Source organism: Carettochelys insculpta, chromosome 1 (genome assembly GCF_033958435.1).
Source record: "Carettochelys insculpta isolate YL-2023 chromosome 1, ASM3395843v1, whole genome shotgun sequence".
In the NCBI taxonomy this organism is placed as follows: domain Eukaryota; kingdom Metazoa; phylum Chordata; order Testudines; family Carettochelyidae; genus Carettochelys; species Carettochelys insculpta.
Genome location: NC_134137.1, coordinates 213,409,063 through 213,432,913, shown reverse-complemented (window position 1 = coordinate 213,432,913; position 23,851 = coordinate 213,409,063). Strand labels below are relative to the sequence as shown.

General features: G+C 44.0%; 1 protein-coding gene across 1 annotated transcript in view; it reads right to left on the bottom strand.

Annotated features, from left to right (window-relative positions):
* Nucleotides 1-23,851, bottom strand: part of MORC1 (MORC family CW-type zinc finger 1) — a 138,747-nt gene that overhangs the window by 88,395 nt on the left and 26,501 nt on the right. The window contains exons 5-9 of the mRNA XM_074983521.1: nt 21,419-21,509; nt 17,657-17,765; nt 16,076-16,235; nt 10,871-10,976; nt 4,776-4,901 (exon numbers count right to left, since the gene is read on the bottom strand). Coding sequence (XP_074839622.1) covers nt 4,776-4,901; nt 10,871-10,976; nt 16,076-16,235; nt 17,657-17,765; nt 21,419-21,509 — 592 coding nt within the window. The remainder of the gene's footprint in view (nt 1-4,775; nt 4,902-10,870; nt 10,977-16,075; nt 16,236-17,656; nt 17,766-21,418; nt 21,510-23,851) is intronic.

Genomic DNA, 23,851 nt, shown 5'->3' with positions numbered 1-23,851 from the left:
ATTGCTGGGGGGCAGATAAAAGCTAGTGAAAGAAAGAAATTGTGCTGGAAAACAAAGAAGGTGTCAGAAAATAGTTCTGAGCTACAGTGCAGCAACTAATAATTCCTCAGCAAACGATAATCTCTCTCTCATAACTATTGTTCTTTGAGATGTTTTGCTCATGTGCATTGCAATAGGCATGTGCACGTGCTGCATGCCCAATCACTGGAGGTTTTCCCCCCTTGCATCAGCAGGCATGGCTCCCTGCAGCTCCTAGTGGTGGCAGTTTGCCATTCCTTCCAAGCATCCCCTCAGAATGGAAAGCCACACATTAGCTGTCCACACCTGGGTAAAGCGGATGGCAATGAGGAGGCCTGAAAAGAATTGATGCATTCTCAGGACAGGTGTGAACCCAAATTACTGGGTCACTTATATTCTGTTCTCTCCAACTCATAGCACTTCCACAGTACTTTATTTTTGTTTGCTTTAAGTTGGACATTAGGTGAGGACTGAGACAAGGCCTCCGTCGCTTCCAAACTGGATGAAGACTCAATTTGCACCACTCCAATCTGGAGAATGTGACTCATCTGTATTTCCCTGGACATCTCCACTACCGAGAAAGAATGAAGAACCACCATATGGACTACAGAGCCCTCACTATCAGGAATTACCAAAGCAGCTCTCTTTTACTTCTACTTAAAGTCAGTCATAAGTGGAGGAAGCAAAAATGATCTTGGGAAGAGAGAGGGGAAGTTTGGTGGCAGAGACTACTTTTGCAGGGTTTCTTTGTTGGGGAGGACTCCTTGCTGAAAGACACAGCACTAATAAGGAATCCTGAAGACCTCCTTACATTCTAACATCATGCTCTTAGTTTGGAACAAACTGTTACAACGTGACAGTGCAATGTAAGGGCTAAAAACATCCTCATTTTATTGCAAAACTGAGCAAGAGCGGATGCAATATGTTAACAAAGGAAACTGACACAAAACTTTATGAGTCCCTTAAAAATAACTGAGAACCAGGATAACAGATTCAGTATTCAAAAGCGATCAAGAGGGTCATGCAAACACAAGGAACAAAATTCACAGGACATTAAAAGAGAACAGATATTGAAAGCAGTTGAAGGAGTGAGTATTCCACGTACAGCACCAGGCACGACTGTGAGGCAGGACACTGAAGGGGGATGGCGTGAGGGGGACACTACCATGACTGACCCCTCATGTGACTTCTCCCCATGACATCCCTAGCCTGGGGGAGGGCCAAGACAACACCGTCTGCCTCAGGCCCAGCCCTGTCCCGTCTGCCCTGCTGTGCCCCCACCCCACCTCTTTTCCACTCCTGCTCTGCCCCCTCCCCATCCCTGCTCCACCTCTTCCTTGCCTCTTCCCCCAGGCCTTCTCCCTCAAGCAATATGGTCTGGAGGACTGGGGGGTTCTGGTGCCAGAAGCAGGAATTGCCCCTCTCTCTGCCCTCACTGGCAGTGAAGGGGGAAAGTGGAGTGACCCGGATCCAGCCTACTCCACTCCCTCAGCTCCCAGTCGCATCACTCTGCTTCCCGCCATGGACTGGAGGAATGGTTCTGCCCCCTCCTGCAACAACATGGCCGGGAGCGTGGGGCAGGCTTGGGGTGCATTGCTCCTCTGCCCCCTGCCGCTGCCAGGGAATGCAGAAGGCCCTGACCAATGTTCCCGCTAATCTTTTCCAGCCATTTGCAGAACCTATTTTTCTATGTACATCTCCAGCAGAAACATAAAACCTAGCAGTGAGTGCTCAGCTAATCAGCTGAGCAGCATCTCTCTTAAGCGGCTGCACAAGCACATGGCTTACAGAGAACACTGGCACTGACTCCTGCTACCCACTAATCCCCAGACAATGCAGAGAGGCTGACCCCTTGGCCCTCTTGCCCATGTGATTGGTGGCACATACACCCTCATGGCCCCACACACCGTCTGGGCACAGCACCCACTTCTACAGTTACTGGGATAGTCCCAGGAGTTACTTTGAGAAGGAACAATACTTCTCATGCCGCAAAATTGATTTTAGCACTTAGCCTGAAATGAGGGTTAGTATATTACTGTATGAATATGCACACTGAACTTATGGTAAGCTCAGTCACAAAGAGGCACATACGGACACATGCTATCAGGACTCTCGAGCAGGCTCTCCCCCCAAGCCCTGACTTTGAGGCATGGGAGAGGGTGATTATAGAAAAAAAAGATAAACTCTCTTTCATAACAAAAAAGCAGTCCAGTAGCACTTTAAAGACTAATAAAATAATTTATTAGGTGGTGAGCTTTCATGGGACAGACCCACTTCTTCAGACCACAGCCACACCCACGAAAGCTCACGATCCAATAAATTATATTATTAGTCTTTAAAGCGCTACTGGACTGCTTTTTTTTTGTTTTGACAGAATATAGACCAACACAGCTACCTCTCTGTTACTCTCTTTCATAACTATTGTTCTTTGGCCGTGTCTACACTAGCCCCAAACTTTGAAATGGCCACGCAAATGGCTATTTCGAAGTTTACTAATGAAGCGCTGAAATGAATATTCAGCACTTCATTAGCACACAGGCGGCCGCGGCACTTCGAAATCGACGCAGCTCGCCGCCGCGCAGCTTGTCCCAACGGGGCTCCTTTTCAAAAGGACCCCGCCTACTTCAAAGTCCCCTTATTCCCATCTGCTCACAGGAATAAGGGGACTTCGAAGTAGGCGGGGTCCTTTCGAAAAGGAGCCCCGTCAGGACGAGCCGCGCGGCGGAGAAGCGTGTCAATTTCGAAGCGCCGCGGCCGCCCACGTGCTAATGAAGCGCTGAATATGCATTTCAGGGCTTCATTGGTAAACTTCGAAATGGCCATTTGCGTGGCCATTTTGAAGTTTGGGGCTAGTGTAGACACGGCCTTTGGGATGTTTTGCTCATGCCCACTGCAACAGGTATGTGCATGTGCTGTGTGCCCAATCACTGGAGGTTTTTCCCCCTTGCACCAGCAGGCATGGCCCCCTACAGTTCCTAGTGGTGGCAGTTTGCCATTCCCAGCTAATGGGAGGTATGAGAAGTGGTGTGGGCTGCAGGGATGTGTTGGCTGTTTCTTCCCTCAGCTCCCATTGGCCAGGAATGGCAGCCCACAGCCATTGGGAGCTGTGGGGAGCCATGCCTGCAGTCAACATAAGCACAATGTCTTGCAGCCCACCGGTGGACCACCCCAGCAGGCTGAGAGCCAAAGGTTGCTGAACCCTGTGCTACAGTCACTGATGTGATGTCTTCCTTTTGATCCATGGTCAGCACACTATTTAACTGATACAGCAGATAAATGGTGTTCTTGAGTTTGGATTACCGTAGGTAGCTACACTGCATGTTATAAAAGTGATACTCTAGTTTGAAAACAGATGTAACTTTCATAAAATTCAGTTGTGTGCTGCTAGATAGACTACATGACGACTCACCCTGAAGGGATGAATTTATTAATAAAGAAATTGATTATCCTAGAAGGATTGACAACAACCTGTGGAGTAGGATTTTCAAAATCATTCCATATTGGACGAACACTGTTCTCCTTTGAGAAAAATCTTATACTTCAAAAGGAAAAAAGTTAGAGCAACATTGAGCACTTCTGTAAAATTTCATTTGGGCACTAAGTATTAATTTATAATTGAGTTTCAAGTTCTAATCTGTTCTAAAACTCTAATCTATCTTCATGTTCACAGCATTGGCCTCTTAATTTAAATACTGTGACACTTGCTGACTGTGTTCTCACCTGTAAGTTTTCTTTCTCTTGACCCACCATGGGAGTCACAGGAGGAAGACTACGGGCCTCAGCAGGGCGATGCACTTTATGGTGGTGTGATTTCTAAAGCACACTGACATTTTGTATGTTAATTGGCCCTGCTGGTGCACACTAACAGCTCCCTCATGAGCCTTTAACACAGTACTGTTTCCAACAGTATTATTTTAAAGATCACTAGCAGGATCCACATGGACCAATTACTGTGCAAAGCTTTAGTGCATTTTAGAAATAGCACACTGTGGGATACCAGAGAACCCCACAATTTGTGCATTCTACTCTTTCTAGTGCCTGGAAACCTACACACGTGGTCCAAAAACATTTCCCCTTAGCTATTAAAATACAAGCCTGTTTTAACAGGATTCCAGTGTCTAGGCCCCCAACTACACTGCCATGCTTCTGCTACTTTTGTATACTGGCATCTTTGTGGTAAACTACAAATCAGCTAACGTACCACACAGCTACCCACCATGAAAGCCATTTTGTCCTTCCACAAAGATGTTAAAAATATTGCTACTAAGTGAATGATCACCTTCGTTTGTGCACTTAGTCAGATTCTCTCCACCAACACCAGGAGGAGTTGGATGCTAATTACTGTGGGAATATGACCAGTGCACTAATTGGGCTTAGTAAGATTTATCTTATGAGCAACGCCACAGAAACCAGAACTTAACAGGATTAGAGGTTCATTAAAAAGAAATTGTATCTTTCCTACAAGAACAGAAGCACCTTGGGTGCACTGAAGTGAAAACAAACATCCCTCTTTCGTTGATTATCGTATGTTGTATGTTCTTTGCCCTGCCTGGGTCATGGTAACTGCCAAGCATATTTTTCATAGATGATTACACTTTAGCAGACCTGCCTGCCAATGGGATTTGAACATTGCTTAAATTATAAGTCACACCATCATCAAAATCAATTTCCCACCATGACATAAGGCTACTTAGGCCTTCAAGTAGCCTGGACTGAAAGTTAAAATATCTAAAAGCGTAAGAGCAAAAGAAACTTACCTGGGTCTATAAAAGCAATAAGGCAGGGGCTTAGTTTGTACTTTCTCAGCTTGAATGAATATCCTCATGTGTGGGTCAAAATATAATACAGCTGTATAGGCTCTGAGTGACCATCGTTCTGGAAGGCTGAAATAACCAGTATGCAAGCAAGACCACAAAGCATGAATTCTATTACATGCAGAAAATTAGATTCTTAATAACCTTTGACAAGATGCCCACCCCCAGGCTCATTAAACTTAAATGCACTGGATCCCCGCCATGCTCTCTGTAGGTATTCAAGGATTTCTGAAGGTATTCTCCAGAGTAAGTCTGTCAGAGCTTTGCCAATAAACTGCAATTTGTGCATTGGGCTTCAGCTGATGGCACTAAAAACTACAGTACGCTTCTTGATTTGGCTAGAAATTAGGTTTATAATGGGATGCTGTTGGCACAGATTATGAAAATCTCACTAACAGTGGGATTCAGTGCCACAAATCTTCAGGCTTAAGACACTGCCATGCAAGAAGCTAACTTTCTCAGCAAGGGGAATACTGTAGTTTTCCCACAGTATCATGCTTCACGTATTGATGGTGCTTTAAGGGTAAAGAAGATCTGTGAAAATGCGAGACGGTTCAATTTGAGGAGCTGAGCTAGACAGCAGGGAACCCTGGCAAGTAGCCCTGCTTCTCCATCCCTATATTGACCTGACGAATCTGGAGGGTTCTTGCCAACTACTGGGCTCTCTGGACTCCCAGACTCACTACACTGTAGACTGAACAAAAAACTTTCCTAGCCAACCTCTTTAGTTTCTATTCCCAAGGCAGACAGTGGGAGGAGGTCAAGCCAGAAGACAAGGTCCTCATCTGACCAAAGAGGAGAAGGAAACTGGAGGATTTGAGTGGGGGGTGGGGGTGAGGTGAGGAAGAAATCACTAGTGAAACAACCCAGGGACTGGGAAAGCATGACTTGTTTGGGTGATATCTCTCGTGGAGCAAAACATATTATTTATTTAAAACACTAGTACAATTGAGGCAATGTCATATTTCAGCAAAAAGGAAGGTTTCACAAGACCATACGTATGCCACCCCAGACCACATCACCACCACCCCTCCGTGACAAGAGCCAGTCATACCACTTATAGAAAGGTCCACTGATCTGATCTGATTCACCAGCCCTACATTTTATGCTCTCTACTATTGTTAGCAAAGTTCTGTCTACTTCCCAAATACAGCATGAGGGATTCAAGAGAGGAAAGTTCCCTGAACCCTCCCTATAGTGTGCTCGAGAAAACATGCTTCATAGTTTACCTATTATTATTATTGCTGTTGTTTCTTCTCTTTACTGTCCCTTCTGAAAAACACATATTACTTTCAACTGCTCACTTTAATTAAAATATTTGCTTACTTATTTTCAACATTATCTTTATTGTGACTTCCCAATATATACAATACATAGGGGCTACACCTACACTACAGAGATCTTTTGAAAGAAGCCCTTCCAGAAGATCTCTTCCAAAAGAATTTATTTTGAAAGAGTGCACCCACACAAAAAAGCAGTGCAAAAGAGTGATCTGTTATTTCAAAAGAAAGTGTCTATACAGCCTCAAGTCTTTTGACTTAACCGGCCAGGGATTAAAAAATCCGGCCCCATGAGGATGGCGCTTTCAAAAGAAGGGCCCTGTGGAGTGTCTACACACCTATTCTTTCAAAAGAAGCTTTCAAAGGGGGCGGTTCTTCCTGAAATGGGAAAGGAAGAGTGATTTCGAAAGGAGTGACACATTTTTCCATTTACTTTCAAAAGAACATGTTTTGTGTGTAGACGCTCCGTGAGATCTTTTGGAAGAGCCCCCGTCTTTCAAAAATCTTTAGAAACAAGTTGTTAGTGTAGACACAGCCAGGGTGTCTCCCAAAACAATTTCTACTGTACTTGAGACAGAAAAGGTCTAATTTCAATTGTGAACAACTGTCTTATAATCATTATTTAGTTCCCAGTTCTCTTTTCCGATCTCTGCATTTGAAAATAAACCTGAAGCTTTGGAATTATTACATTGCTAACTGTAAATTAATTGTAGAATGTGCCACAGCAACCAGCCTCAGAGAAAATGAAAACTGTGTCTTCCCTGTGTCATATATAACACACACACACACAAAAATCACATATATAACCTGTATCTGCATTTTAAGATCACTTACCAAAACTACAGTTATCTGAACTACCAGTTCGGTCCTCAGTGTATTAGAAATTACTATAGTGGTTTACATAATTCTCGCTCTGAGCTCCATGGAGAAAAGTTTCTCAGAAATCCATGTCTTTTAGTCCTGGATTTTCAGCAAAGTATGAAAGATTTAGGCTCTCAAAACCTGGTGAAATTCAACTGGAGTTAGGGGTTTAACTTGCTTAGGCTTCTTTGCAACAGAATCCCATTACTTTGAAGCTTTTTCCCAGGGTTTCTCGAAGGATCCCCACGGGCCAGGTGGAAAGTGAAAGGTGGAATGCGGGGAAGGAGGAAAGAAGGGGAGGAAGAGAGGACGTTTTATCATCCCTTTCTTAAAATGACAATAACTGAGAGCAGTGACAGCACTCTACTGCATTAGTGAATCCCCTAAGGAATAAACTGTAGACACCTAAGAGAAGACCCAATGCCAAGGATGCTTTGAAAAGATGAAAAGCTATGTCAAGTGTCATTGAAACCCGATAGATATGTTATACTGCTGGTTTTAGGAATTACACCCGCTTTCTCACTTGCCCCTGATATTTACTGACAATCCCTCAATTTTGATCACAGTGGGGCAACCAAGACAGTAGAGCATACCACCCGTTTGTTAACAAGAGCAGAGGGGCCATCAGTGTTTGCATACTGTATAATTTCTTATCTGCATTATTTACCCAGATTTATTAGTGAGTGAATATGGTCATTTGTCAAGGGATGGTGACACAAGCCTGAGCTAAGTGGGGAAGGAAGAGGAAACACTCAGGTAGGTTTCCTGGGTGAAGAGGAGAAAGTGGGCCAACCAGCCACTTCTCTAAGGCGCTTGTACACAAATGCAAGAAGCCTGGGGAACAAACAGGAAGAATTAGAGGCCCTAGCACAGTCACAGAAGTATGAGGGGGTTGGAATAACGGAAACTTGGTGGGATGATTTGCATAACTGGAGCACAGTAATTGAAGGTTATGAACCATTTAGGAAGGTAAGATAAGGGAGAAAAGGAGGAGGAATTGCACTCTACATAGGGAAGCAGTATGATAGGTCAGAGCTCCAGCATAAGGAAGGAGAAAAAACAGTTGAGTGTCTTTGGGTTAAGCTTACAGGTGGAAACAACAGAGATGATGTTGTAGCTGGTGTCTGCTATGGATAGCCAGATCAGTAGATGATGACTTTTTCACACAATTAAGAGAAGCTTCCAAATCACAGGCCCAGGTTGTCATGGGAGACTTTAATCATCCAGACGTTTGTTGGGAGACCAATACAGCAGCACACAGACAATCCAGGAAGTTTTTGGAGAATGTTTGGGATAACTTCTTTGTACAAGTGCTGAAGGAACCTACCAGGTCGTGCATAACTTGACCTGCTGCTCACAAAAAGGGAAGAACTAGTAAGAGAAATAGAAGTGGGTGGAAACCTGAGCTGCTGTGACCAGGAGATGGTAGATTTCAGGATCGTGACAAAGGGAAGATGGGTGAACAGTAATATACAGACCCCTTGATTTCAAACTAGCAGACTTGGGACTCCCTGAGAGAACTGATTGGCAGGATCTCTTAGGAAATGAAGATGAAGGGGAAAGACTTCAGGAGAACTGGCAGTATTTTAAAGAAGTTTCACTGAAGGCACAGGAACAAACCATCCCATTGCGTAGTAAGAAATGCAAATATGGTAGGCAACCAGCTTGGCTTAACAGGGAAATCCTTGGTCAGCATAAACTCAGAAAGGATGCGAATAACAAATGGAAATGCAGTTGACTAAGAAGAAGTATAAATACATGGCTTGAGAATGCTGGGGAGTAATCAGGAAAGTGAAAGCACAGTTGGAACTGCAGCTGGCAAAGGATGTGAAGGGTAACAAGAAGGGTTTCTATAGGCATGTTAGGAATAACTGGGTTCTCAGGGAAGGTGTGGGGCTGTTACTGGATGAGAGAGGTAACCTAGTGACAGATGACGTTAGAAAACCTGCAGTACTCAATGCTTGTCTTTGCCTCAGTCTTCATGGACAACGGCAACTCCTACACTATGGTGCCAGACAATGCAGTTTGGGAAGGTGAAGGGCAGCCATCGGTGAGGAAGGAATGAGTGAAGAGCTACCTAGAAAAACTAAATATACACAGATCCATGGGTCTGGATTTAATGTATACAAGGGTACCGAGGGAATTGGGAGATGTCATTGCTAAACCTTTGGCCATTATCTTTGAATACTCTTGGAGATCGGGAGTGATCCCAGATGACTGGAAAAAGGCAAACATAGTGACCATCTTTAAAAAAAGTAAAGGACAATCCAGGGAACTACAGACTGGTCAGCCTTACCTCAATCCCTTGGAAAATAATGGAGAGGATCCTCAAAGAATCCATTTTGGAGCACTTGGAAGAGGGGAAGTAATCAAGAGCAGTCAACATGGATTCACCAAGGGCAAGTCATGCTTGACCAATCTGATTAACTTCTATGACGAGGTAACAGGCTCTGTGTACATGGGGAAGTCAGTGGACGTGATATACCTTGACTTAAGCAAAGCTTTCGATACAGTCTCCTAAAACATTCTTGCCCATAAGCTGAGGAGCTATGGATTGGATCCATAGACTATAAGACGGATAGAAAGCTGGCTTTACAGTCAGACCCAACAGGTAACGGTCAATGGCTCAGTATCTGGATGGCTATCAGTTTCAAGCAGAGTGCCCCAAGGCTCAGTTCTGGGGCCAGTGTTGTTCAACATCTTTATTAATGACCTGGATAAGGGACAGGAGTGCACCCTCAGCAAGTTTGCAGATGACACTAAGCTAAGGAGAGAGGTAGATAAGCTGGAAGGTAGAGAGAGGATCCAGAGTGACTTGGATAAACTGGAGGATTGGGCCAAAAGAAATCTGATGCGGTTCAACAAGGAGAAGTGTAGAGTCCTGCACTTGGGACGGAAGAATCCCAAGCATTGTTATAGGCTGGGGACCGACTGGCTAAGCAGCAGTACAGCGGAAAGGGACCTAGGGGTTACAGTGGATGAAAGGCTGGATATGAGTAAACAGTATGCCCCTATAGCCAAGAAGGCTAATGGCATATTAGGATGAAATAGGAGGGGCACTGCAAGCAGATCTAGAGAAGTGGTTGTTCCCCTCTATTTGGCACTGGTGAGGCCACATCTGGAATACTGTGTCCAGTTTTGGACCCCCAGTACAAAAAGGGTGTGGACGTGCTCGAGCAAGTTCAACGGAAGGCAACAAAAATTATTAGAAGGCTGGAGCACATAGCCGATGAGGAGAGACTGAGGGATTTGGGCTTATTTAGTTTACAGAAGAGAAGACTTAGGGGTGATTTAATAGCAGCCTTCAACTTCCTGAAGGGGAGCTCTAAAGAGGATGGAGAGAAACTGTTCTCAGTGGTGTCAGATGACGGAACAAGGAGTAATAGTCTGAAGTTAAAGAGGGAGAGGTGTAGGTTGGATATTAAGAAAAACTACTTCACCAAGAGTGTGGTGAAGCACTGGAATGTGTCACCTAGAGAGGTGATGGATTCCCCACCCCTAGAGATTTTTCAGTCCTAGCTTGACAAGGTCCTGCCTGGGATGACTTAGTGGGGGTTGATCCTGTTTGAAGCAGGGGGCTGGACTAAATGACCCCTGAGGGCCCTTCCAGCCCTATGATTCTGTGATTCTATGATTTACACAACTGGCCAACCATGCCAGATTTGCTTTTCGATCCTGTGGTACCACGTCCACCACCAAGTCAAAGACAGACATTTTTGCACTCCTTTTCCCTAACACTGTGGTCTCATTTCTGACTGAACATAACCTGGAGGTTTTTCAGTTCCTTATTAATCGACACTTCCCCAATAAAATAGGTTTACTGGTGTCTGGAAACATATAGCACTGATTACAATACTCATTCACACATTTGTCTAGTAATGTAACTATAGCACTTACCTATCAAGAAAACCAGCATTAAGAATATCCGCACGGTCAGTTCTAATATCTAACTCTGGCTCCCCACTGAGCATAAGCTTTAAATTGTAAATAACGATGAAAGTTCCTGGTGAGAGAAAATACGTATCTTTTGAAAGTAACCATTAAATATTTTTAAGATCCTTTTATTGGTGCTTTTGTACTTTTTAATCTTATCAGTCTACCCTGCGTAAAACAGTAAATAAAGTATACCAATAAGCGCAGCTATTTCTGCAGCCTCTTTTAAACAAAACCCAAGGAAAATCTACGTACAGCTTACTGTATGTGATAAAAACTGATTTCATAGACACCGAGGGCTTGTTTAGGCACAGTTAGTGCACACCAAGGTGGAATATAAACTTCCAAATAGCAGAACATTCAAAGTGAACTATGGAATATTAAGGCATACTTGCAGGCTGCACGTGAGCAGGTTGTGCAGTTGTGTTAAACCCCAGCAGCACACTAAGGCTATGTCTACACTATGAAATAGAGTTTAATTTACTGATGTTGACTTTTTACCACTAGATTTTATAAAGTCAAAGTTGAGTGTCGACACCTGCCCACAAAGTGAGTATTTATTCTGCCTGCCAGAAGCGGGTTGGGCGTGGGTATAGCTATAGGGTTGGGTATAGGTACAGGTTTGCCAGCTATGGTTCTGTGCCCCTCAGAACAGCACATCAATGTCTCTTGGGATGGAGCACTTCTCCTTTTTGGAGATCCCCTCCAAGGCCTCATCCAGGCACTCTTGTATTTTTTTTTCATGAGGTTCTTGGGCAGCGCTGACTTGTTGCAGCTTCCACGTCAGCACACCTTGCCAGGCCAGGCAACAAGATAGCTATCTGGTGTCATGGCACAACACAGCATTTTAGCAAATTTTCCAAGCTGTTGGTCACACAGCTAGAGTAGCTGTTCTTTCTCCTTATTTGTTAGTTTTAGGAGGGTGAGGTCTTCTTTGGCAACCTGCAGAAGCACAGGAATTCACATCTGGTCTTTTTTTGTTTTGTTTTTTTTAAAACATGTTTCCTTGCTCTGTACTTCTGCCTGCAGCAGCTGGCTGGTGCTCCATTCCCCAACCCACAATGTGGTTTGGAGGCTCTCAGTGGGTTCCCCTCCATGTCCCTTTCCAACCAGCATTTCTTTTCATTTTTCAGGACTCACCTGCTGCTGGGCTCTGCTGTGCTTTCCCCATCCCACTTCCCTTTCCCCCAGCACTTTTTTTCAGTGTTTAGGACTCTACCATGCCACACAGCCGCCAGGCTCTGCTGGGCTTTTCCCATCCCATATCCCTTTCTCCTAGCATTTCTTTTCTCCCTATTTCTTTGCATTTTACGAGGCCCCCATGGTGCCCCGTGGCTGCCAGGCTCTACTGGGTATTTCCCCTCCCGCTCCCCCTTCCCCCAGCATTTCTTTTGATTTTCCAGGACTCCCCCGTGCCATGCAGCTTCTGGGCTCTGCTGGGCTTTTCCCCTCCCATGTTCCTTTATATGCAGCCTTTCTTTGCATAGTTTTTTTTTCCCCCTTTACATTATGTTTATTGTACTTCGAACCCCCACACATTCATTTTTCACTGCCACAGGAAGCGGCCAGGATATCTGGCCACTTCCCTTGCTTTGCAGACCTTCCCATTCCCCACAGAAGAGGACAATTGCTTATAGTTTACCATGTCCACAAAGCAATGTGCTGACAAGTGAGGCATTGTGAAATTCATGCTTACTGTTCCATCCTTAACAATCCATGTGTCCTTCAAAAATATACTTTCAGTGGTAATACACAGAAAGACCCATTCATTGCACTTCAAAGCACGTTATGTGACTTGTATCTTAGTTTTGACCTTTTTCCAGATCCAGTGTCACAGAGAAAAGCAGAAGACACAAGAAATGAAAACAAGATCTGATCCTGCAGCATGTGGAAACACTGAGGAAGAGCACAAGAACTTAAAAAGGATTCCGCTCAGTGGTGTCACAGTATAGCTGAGTGGCGTCAGAGTCAAGTAAACTTTAATGAGAGAATGCTTGACCTCCCGCAACAGCAATTGTCATAGATGAGTGAGGCCATGTTAAAGCAGACTGAGGTCACAGCAAAGCAAACCAAGGTTGTGGCAAAGCTTGTAATGGCCATTACTGAGCAGATGGAGGTTAAATATTTGAATGTATTAAATATCAAATTTATCTCCTTGTGCAGACGCAGGCTCAGTGTGTCCCCACTAAACTGCCTAAGTTCAGTTGCTGCAGCAGTGCATTGTGGGTACCTATCACACAGTCCCTGCAGCTCCATTGCATTTTGGGTTTTTTTTGCTGGTGTTCTGGGAAAAAATGCCTTACAAGCAGTTGTGGGTGTGTGATATCATCTTCCCAAAGTGTACTGCCCTCAGTTCCTGCTGGTGTTGAAAATAAACGGCTATTTTTCAGAAGCATCTTCCCCTGGTGAAAATACATCAAACAGGAATGGTTTGGTAGCTGAAGCCCAAGTGGAGCACAGCGTACCTGGAAAGTGGGATTCAGCACATGTGCAAGAAAATGAGTCGAATGTGCCACTTGTGGCTGGTGTCAATACCAGGTTTGAAATAGAGAAATTTGTCACTCATCCACATTACAGAAAGAGGCATTGTGAGAGGGAGATGCTGAAGAGCCAGGTCTGAATAGAGAGACAGAGAAAGAGAAATTTGTGAGTCGTCAGTACGGAGAAGTACCAGAGAGGCGGCCGAGTTAGTCTGTATCTTCAAAAACAACAAGAAGTCCTGGGACACCTTATAGACTAACAGACATTTTGGAGCATAAGCTTTCGTGGGCAAAGACCCGCTTCATCAGATGCGTCTGACAAAGCAGGTCTTTGCCCACAAAAGCTTATGCTCCAAAATATCTGTTAGTCTATAAGATGCCACAGGACTTCTTGTTACCACAGAGAAGTGAAGTCTAGTGGTTAGCATGCTGGAAGGCACCATTACACTGAGATCTCCAACATGAGGTGAGGAGACCGTTAGAAGTAGCAGTGCCAAGACTCATTATGAGTCCAACACTAAATAGAAGAGAAGGAAAGACTCAGTATGGAATCCCAGAGGGCACTCGTGTCTACTGGTTGGAGTGCTAGAAGGCATCATTACCCTGCCAGAAGTAGCAGTGGCTTAAGAAGAGAAGGAAAAGTTAAGGAAGTATTAGAAGATAGGAAAGTTGAGGAAACCCTTCAGACTGTTGTCTGGTGGTCCCACTAAAGAACTAAGGGATTCCTTTGGCTCTTCTGGCAGAGAAGCCCTAACTCAGCTGCCTGTGTGGCGGGGAAGGAAGGAAGAGAGAGGCCCACGAGTTCCATTTCTTCTTAGGAAATCATCTCCCGAGCCACACACTTTGGGAACGAAGCATGGCCCTGCAGGGAGAGCACAGGAAACAGTTTTTAACCAAATAACCTGTTGGGTTGGGGTTATTTTTTAAAAAGGGACAGAAGTCAACAATCTTTGGAAAATATCCAGTGAAGTGCAGTTCCAGCATGGACCACATAAAATTTTAACAGCTGCATGGTGCCTTGGGTGGTGGTAGTGAGACAGTGGGGGCTGGCACGTAAAATGTGAAGCACACAAAACAAGTTTCTTGGCCTCTCCTGCTAAATCCTGTGCAGGGAAAGAGTCCTCTCAAGCACTGAACCTCTGTCCAGGACAGGGCATGCCACTGTCTGCAAGCATGGTCCGCACAGCCCAGCCGCCATGTGGTGGGGGAGTGGGGGCTACCCCACCAACCGCACAGCAGCTTGGGATTGGCAGCTCTGTAAACTGTACATTGTTAAATGCCATGGGGAATGCCCTCTTTTGGGCATAGCATGGAGCTGTAGTGTTTCTTGCTAGCCCTGGGAGGGAACCACAAGGGTAAGACCTCTCAAGCACTGAAGCCCCATGCAGGAGAGGACATGTCGCTGTCTGGACGTGTAGTACGCACAACCCGGCAGCCATGCGGGGGGTGTGTGTGTGTGTGTGGGGGGGGGTGTTAGCCCACCAGCCACATGGCAGCTTGGCAGGGGGCAGCCCCATTAAATGTGAAGTGTAGAAAACAAGTTTCTCAGCCTTCTCTGCTAAACCCTGTGCAGGGAAGAAGTCTTCTCATGTACATGCCATTGTCTGGAAGCACGGACCACACAGCCTGGCAGCTACATGGTGTGGGGTGGGAGCTAGATTGTCACCCAGGACTGATGAGCACCCCAGGCATTTACTCAGCAGAGATTCATCCAGCCCCACAGAAATCAGATCCTGACTCTCCTGATGGCTCCATGTTGCGGCTCTTTTGTGAGCCTAAGAAATCATGGCTAGACGCTATTGTCCCTGAAGTCTGCTAGCCACACTGGCCAGAAAGAAAATTAATTCAAATTGCCAGGCTTCCTGTTATCTACTTTCTGCACAGCTGGAGAGCAACAGAGGTGAAAGCAGCCAGAATGGACGCATTTGGTGCACTATAGGATATCTCTGGAGGCCAATAAAATTGATTTAAAGTTACATTGCTTCCATTTAAATTTGAACTTGGCATTACTCCTCCTGGGAGGGGCAGCACGAGAAAGTTAACGTTAGCACCCCTTTAAACTGACCTAATGATATTGGCAGTGAAGACAGTCACATTGTAAAATCAAGCTAAGTGCCTTAAAATCGACTTTATGCTCTAACTCACCATCTATACAAGGCCTACAGTTTACAGAGTGAGAGTGAATAAGAGAGAGGGTTAATTCACAGGTAAGACTGAAGGCAAAACCAGACTCTTTCATAGGAACTATGAAAGGAGATGGAGTGTGAGGTCCTTCCAGATGGAAGCTGATGCAGAGGACAAGGCCCTTACATTAAGCATTATGTTATGTGAAAAGACAGAGAAGAGGCCAGTCAGATAAGAAGAATAAGCAGAAAGGATACCTAAGCAGTCAGGACAAAAGTGCATGGAAAATTTCAGAATTCTTTCTAGATTTCTTTTTCCTATATGCATTTCTATTTTGCCATTTAACAGACACATTTTATTTGTGCTACAATAGCCACCAAGGTGTGAGATAAATGTTCAAATTCTTTCATTTTCTTCTTATTAAAAAGGTCTAAATAAATGAGAATTTTGGTAACTGACCTTCACCATAAGAGTTAAAAGCAAACTGCCTCTCTAACAACACTTCAGTTAGGCTGTATTTTAAATAATTGCTTTCACAAAAACTGCATTATTCAGAAAAGCTTACCATTTTTCCCACAGATTGCATCAAACTGCTGCAGCAATTCAGTTTCACTGTTAAAAGGGGAGTATTTAAGGATGATAGACATCTGTACACTGAACTCCTCCAGGTCGCTTAGGACAGGTTTTCTAGAATTTGTTGACCATGAGGTTATTGGGACAATCATCTGTAAAAAAAATATCAAAATAATATTTCTTGGGCAATTACATATAAAATATGCAAAGATTAAGGTGAAACTTTTGATCATTGCTGTCCCTTTATTTTTAATTTTTTTTGAGAAATTATAATCCTAAAATTATTTTTAAGATGAACAGGTTTACACAACCAAGATACAGTAAGTTATTAATTAAAAATCAATCTTTGCTCACAAAACCAAAATCAGAGAGGAAATCTCATAAAACGTTAGGCTTAATTTTTCAATTCCCTTACCTGGGACTTACAATCCCACATCTCAACAATTTCTGCAGAGTAAATACTCTCAGGCCCTAGCAATAGGGACTATTTAAGGATTTAAGGAAAGGATTTAAGGAAATCCATCATGGGACCTAGCGAAGAAGGGTGGTCCAGTTGTTTGAGTACTAGCCTGGGCTTTGGGAAAACTGAATTCAACCTTCTTCTCTGCCACAGACTTCCTGTGTGACCTTGGACAATAAACAAAATGTCTGAGCCTGGGGACTCAGCAGTGCTCACCAGACAGGTCTGGACTGGAATTCTCCAAGCACGTTGAACTTAGGGTGTAACAGACACGGCAGGGTCCCCATTTAGCGTGGCCTTTCTCCCCTCCCCATCTCTACTGCAAACAACAGGAACACTGAGAATACTTAAACAGAGTGGACAGGCCCAGTTTTCAAGGATGAAATCTTTATACTACAAACTGCAATATCCAGTGGGGTGAGGAAAACTATTTAATTTAGTTGTTGCACATCTAACAGGGTTGAGAGTTTAGACTGGCTGCTTATGTTTTATTTGTTTTGGTAACGAACTCTGACTTTAGTCACTTAAAATATATCTTTTGTAGTCAACAGACTCGTTTAACAGTTTCTTTATCAGTGAGTTTGCCCACAAGTGTTTTGTAGGGGCACTTATTCAGGTTTTCAAAAGCTGGGTATATCCACTTTCCACTGATGAAGTGGTGAACCACTTAATCAATTTGCACTAGTCACCTTGAGCAGTGCAAGAACATGTAGGCCAGAGGTGCAGTGCTGCGAGCAGCAGGCAGGGAGATTTGTCTGTGGCCTCTCTCTGTGTAGTTCATGAGCGGGTCTGAGAGCATTCATGAGGCACCACATGCTGTTATGCTGAGTGATCACAGTAGCTGAAGGGGTTTAATGTTGTCACTGGCAAAGCTCTGAGATATAGACAGCCCAAACTAGACAGCCAAAAGGGCAGTGGTCCCACAGTCCCAGGGGGGCACTCTGGGATCCCATCACAGAAACACAGCAAATGTAATATGTGCTTTAGAAAGTATCGCCCACTCAAATGATTTAGGAGGCTAAATTCCATGAATTTCAATAGGACCTAAGCACTTCAAAGTCTTGCCTAGGGTCTATTTGAAAGTATTTACAAACAAAGCCAAGTAAAGGGTACCTCATTAAGGCCTTCTGTCTCACAGAATGTTTGAGAGAAGAGAACACACGTCATTTTGTCTTCTTTCTTGGTGAATAATACAAAGTCTTTCCCTAGTCTCATGGATCCACTGTAGTAAAGGACACAGGAGACATCATAAGTTTCAGATAACTTGTTAGAATGTTAATTTAATTCATGTAATACAGACAGAAAATGTCATTAATTGGCCTGATGACCCTGTTCTAATATCTTCAAATTACGTTTCTACTCCTGGCAATGGGAGTCTGGAACACAGGAAAAGTGCAACTCTTCCGCGGAGAGGGAGCATAAACCTCAAGGGACACCTCTTCTCATCTAACCCTCTTCAATCAAACGAGACAGCTACATTGTCATGTTGAAAGTAAGAAAAAAATGAACAGAACATCTGTGGTTTAAGGCTAATGGCTGCAAAACACTTTCAGAGACACACACAACTATTAACAGCCTCTCTTGGTGGCCACTTGATCACGAGTAGGATGTCTCATGTCAGCCTTCTATCTGTGAGTTTGTTGATGGCTGATCAGCTCGATTCTGGTCTTATCACAGAAGAGGCAGGTGTTCGCAGGTCTTGGAGGGGCATGAGGCAGTTTTTGATGCACTTTTGGACACACTTTTAATCTTCCTTGCCTCTCGTCTACACTGTGGCGGGAACTCTCGAACTGAGCCACCCCATCATGGATTACAGTTCTCCACTAGGGATGGTCTTGGGCGAGGTTCTCCCAAACGTCAATACCGATGCTACACTTTTTCATGTGTGCCTTCAGTATGTCCTTATATCACTTCCACTGGTCCCCAATGCTCCTCTTTTCTTCCTCCAACTCAGAAAACAGAATCTGTTTTAGGAGGTGCTGATCACACATTCAAATCATATGACCAGTCCAACAAAGTTGGTGATGAATAATAATGGTTTCAATGCTGGTCATGTTTGACTCTTCCAGGACTCTAGTGTTCATGAGCCGATCCTCCCAAGAGATATTTAGGATTCTCCTAAGGCAGCATTGATGATATTGTTCAAGTGCCACTTGTATGTTGTCCAGATTTCACATGCGTACAGCAGCATTGGAACAAGCACTGCACAGTATAAAAGAAGCTTGGTCTTGGCATAGGTGTCCCAAGTCTCGAAGACCCTTTGTCTCAGGTGGACGATGCTGGATTTTCCGCATCAATGTCAACTTTAGCAGTAAGATGACTTCCAATGTATGGGAAGTGCTCTACATTTTCCAGGAGTTCTCCACTGACTTCAATAGAAAGTACGTGAGATTGTCCCAACAATAAGAATTGGTGGAGCACTGTGGTCTTTTTGATGTTCAGTGTGAGGCCAACATTCTCACATGCTTCAGCAAAGGCACTTAAGATGGTCTGAAGGGCTGTGGGAAAAAGAGCAGCAACTATGTTGTCATCCGCATATGGTAACTCCATGATCAAGGTCATGCAGGTCTTGCTTTTAGCCTTCAGTCTACTGAGATTGAAAAGCTTCCTGTTCATTCTGTAGACAATCTTCACACCATCTGGATGCTTGCCATCAATGAGGCAAAGCGTCATAGTGACGAAGAAGAAGAACAGTGATGGGGCAATAACACAGCCTCATTTGACTACCATTTTAACCTCAAAGGGGTTGCTTTGGGATCCACTGTTGTTCAATACTGTGGCAGTCATGTCGGGAAGCAGCCTCAAGATGATAATGAATTTTTTGGGCCAGACGATCTTTGAGAGGATGGTCCACAGGGCTGAGTCAAATGCTTTGTTCAGATCAACGAAACTCATGTATACAGTCTGGTTTTGTTCACAACATTTGCCTTGCAGTTGCTGGATGGTGAAGATCATGTCCGCTGTTCTTCGGAATGGCCAGAAGCCACTCTGGGATTCAGGGAGAATTTCTTCTGAGAGTGACAGGAGTTGGTTTGCAAGGATTTGAGCTAAGATTTTCCCTGCCGTTGCTAGGAGGGAGAGGCCATGATCATTTCCACAGTCTGACCTGTCACCCTTCTTGAAGAGAATGACGATCAGTATGTCTCTGAAATCTCATGGCATCTGTTCCCTATCCCAGATCTTGAGAATCAGGAGGTGGCATTGTTTGTGGTTCTCTGGCTCACCTTCTTTGAAGACTTCAGTAGGGAGTCCCTCTAGACTGGTTGCCTTGTTGCACTTCATTGCTTTGATGGCAGCTTGGACCTCACTCAGGGTAGGAAGTGTTGCAAGATCGTTCCAAGGCAGATGCTGAGGGATTTGGTCAAGGGATTCTAAGACCACAGTGGAGGGGTGGTTCAAGAGCTCATTACAGTGCTCCCTCCAGTGAGAAACAATGGTTTCGTTGTTTTTCAAAGAGTTGGGTACCATCCTTTGATCGCAGGGGTTGATTCTATGGTTTCCACATTGTTCTCATCAAACCAATTCTGATGCTTCCTCGACTGGTAGCCACTGGTTTCTCCACAAGTTCCAATGATGGCATTTTTCAATTGACACCAGTGTTCTTCCACATCTTCAGGGTGTACTGTCGGCAACTTCCTTTGGAGCACTATATGGAAGTCACATCATCTGATGGGGTCCTTCAAGCCTTGGACGTTCATCTTTCATCAGATCTATTTCCTCTGACTTCTCTGTTCGGTGACAATCCTAACTGCCATTGTGGATTGAATAAGGCAGTGGTTGGTCAAACAGTCATCAGCAATAGTCATTACACGTGTGAGAGGGACATCGTGATGATCCCCAGCGCAGAAGATGACATAGTCTATAAGGTGCCAGTGCTTTGATCGAGGATGTTGCCAGGAGGTTTTAAATCTGTTTTTTCTGGTGGAAGAGGATATTCGTGATGATTAACGTTTTGTAAGGAGCAACACTCCACTGGAGCTGCTGCTGCCAACTCCTTCTTTCCCAAAGGCAGTCTGCCAAAGGGAAGCGTCTCTTCCAACCCTGGCATTGAAATTCCACCACGGGAATAATCTTGTCCTCTTTGGGGATGTTCTTCAGGACTGTGTCCAACTGGATGTAGAATTTAGAGCCATAGACCAATTGAACAAAACATTTTAAAGGATGCACTGCACTGCTCAATGTTCTATCAAAGCAGCTGTACACAAATAAATTCATCCCATGCCATAAGCAATCCCACATGTGATAGCAGGTCTCTACCAGTTGTTAAGGTCTTTCAATCAGGCAGCTACAGCAAAACTGGGCTTCACTGACATGGTAGCAAGTGGAAATGCTTATGAAGAATATCATCAAAGCAGGGTTGTTTGGTGGGGGCGGGAGACAGGGATATTTCAGCAGCAAATACTGATGCCTTTGCCCAGTGAAACCACTAAGAGGAGGCAGTATATCACATGACATCTGTCAGAAAAGTGACCCTTCTCTACCACATGAAAGACCAGGGTAACACAAGAAGTTCCTTTTTGTCTCTCTGCACTAGCAAGAATCTGGCCCAAAAATGGCTGACCCTACTCCCACCTCCAAAAAAGCCTCCTTCTTCCCTTTACAAAAAGAGAAAGCAGAGAGAGACATGGTGCATATATTCACTTTTGAAATATATATTAAAATAACTTGACAATTAGAACCACTAGGAACTTTAGTACATGCTATTATAAACTATACTGAATTAAATAGAGAGATGTGTTACATGACTAAATAGCACATTGCCTTTTTTCTATGGTTATATTCCATTATTCCATTTAGTCATTGACTTGAGGAATGTGCGTTAAAAATAATGTGGCAGAGACAATCAAGACACTAGGATTTAGAAAACACCCTTACGATTTAAGTCCATTGCCATAGAGTCCAATCATCCTTGAGACAGATGTCCATTTAGAAGACCTCCCAAAATAAATTAGATCAGTAGCTTCCTCTGCAATAGAATTTTATTGTTATGGTTAAAACGTGCACCTGGGACACTCATTAGAAAACATCAGGACTTGAAAACTTTATAAAATCCATGCAGGTTTTTAATAAGTATTCACTTGGTTTGTTCTACATGCAGGATTTGTTGAGACCTTTCATGTGCGATATTAGACACGGTGCAAGATATCAATTAGAAAAGTTGTTTCTATGCTTGTCTGACTGAATACATCAGTAGACAAACAAATGCTGTAATTGGTTATGTCAAAGTTAGACTCAAGACTCACAATTTGTCAGACCACTCTGTTTATTAGCAAAGCTGCTCTGCTAATACATTTAGAAAAGTGAGTCCCCTCCCAGGGCTCAGGTCTCTTAATTTATACAGATCAAGAAGGCAAGTTAATAGACAAAGGAAAAAAAGAAAAAAACAGACACACACACACACCCCATATAGTCCCTGAGACCAGTTATGTACCTTCATTTCCATATCACCCTTAGCAATCCCCTGCCAATGACTCCCTGGTTACCTTAATTAATTACTGTCTAGCACCTACTGCTCTGGTTTCTGCTTTCCCAGGCACACCTGGCTCCATCCAAACCCAGCCTACATTCCTACACACAGTATCAACATAACTTCCCTTCTTGAGCTCAGAAGTAACATTGTATCATAGTGTGATTTAATTTCTTTTTACAATGTAACTCTTTTATGTACAATGTCACATCTTACACTTCCACAATCCCTCCTTTTGGTCAAGCTACGCCTATGACCAACAATTACCGGGTTTCATAGATTAACCTTTCTTTTTTATTCCTCTCATTGTTGATATTTAAAACCATCAGATTGGCACTCTGGTTAGCAGTAACCTGTTGGATGGTGTGGCTTGCACAGCTTTGGATATAATAAGAGATTAATTGGAAACATATAAAAATCATTAAAATTCCAAATAAGATAGTCAGAATTCCTTGAAACAACCAGTTTCCTAGACTAGAGAAATTAAATAAACCACTTAGCCATTTCCACAAGGAACTTGGCTCTTTGTGGGGAGGTATGCAATCTGCTCCAAGTGGCTAGCGTGATTTATTACATCGTTAGTATTATCAGGTATATATTGAAGCACACAGAATTGCAGGAAAAGCTGAGCAGGATAACAAATACCTGACTAGTTAGGTGGTAACATGGTATAAGCATTTCTCCCACAGACCCAATGATCTCCTATTAAAGCTGGGAAGGGTTGGCTGCACCCTTTTGAGATATAGGTATCCACGAAAGAGGAATAATATCCCCCAAAGGGCACAGGATGACCTTCCTTGGGGAAAGAAGTAACATTTGCATGACATTGGAAGATTGTGTTGTTTTTTTCAGGGAGGCTATAGGGGGAGCAAGAGATTGATTTTCCGGTCTGATCCCAGGTTGAGAAAAAATTCATATCCCCATACCTGGTTTGCCATTCTCCAATCTTATTTGAATAGTCCCATACACCATGGGACACAATATATTGGAGACAGCTGCTCCTCCCTAAATCCAGCCCTGTCCCATTACACACCCAGCACCAGTGGCCTTTCCCTTCACCACACTTATAAATTTAGGAACATTTGTTCTCATCAATCCCCAAGTGTCATTTCTTTTCCACATTGGGATGTGGCTGCAGACCCAGCAATTAGAGATATTGAGAGTCTGGGCTATCCACACTTGTTGCTGAATAAAAGAATTGTCATTGTCACTTCAGACTCCCCAGACCTTAAGAAACCAGTAGCTGAGGATTAGGCTCCACCGGGAACACATGTTGAAGGCAGGACCCTTTCTGGTTCTGACAACCTCTCTCGAGGGAACCGCAGTCACAGTTTTATGTCCACCAGGCAGCAGGCGCTAGGCTCACTACTGCTTCTTTTCGGGTCCTGCTGTTTGCTTACCGTCTGCTTCTGGCAACCCTTACGGGGGCGTAGGTTATAAGGTATTGCAGGCTGTTCCTCTACATCTTTTTCTGGAGCCAAAATTGGCTCTGTGTGGTTCTGCGGTGGTGCTTGGTCCACTGGGGATGGTGTTCTTTTACACTGTGAAGCGTGTATCCATGCTGCGATGCCAGATAGCTTTACAGCTGTCTGGGTAACGAGCAATACCTGGTATGGACCCTTCCACCGGGGTTTCAAGGCGTGCTTTCGAAGGTGGGTTTCGTTGGCCAGGCTGCTTGTACCTGTGAATGGATGTGACTCACAGCTTGCATTAATCCCTGGCAATACTGAAGGAGTGTGCTGTGAGTCAGGTTTAGGTCTGGGACTGGGGTAATGGTAGCCATTGTACACATAGGGCGTCCCATAATGATTTCAAATGGACTTAATTTGTGCCTTTGAGAT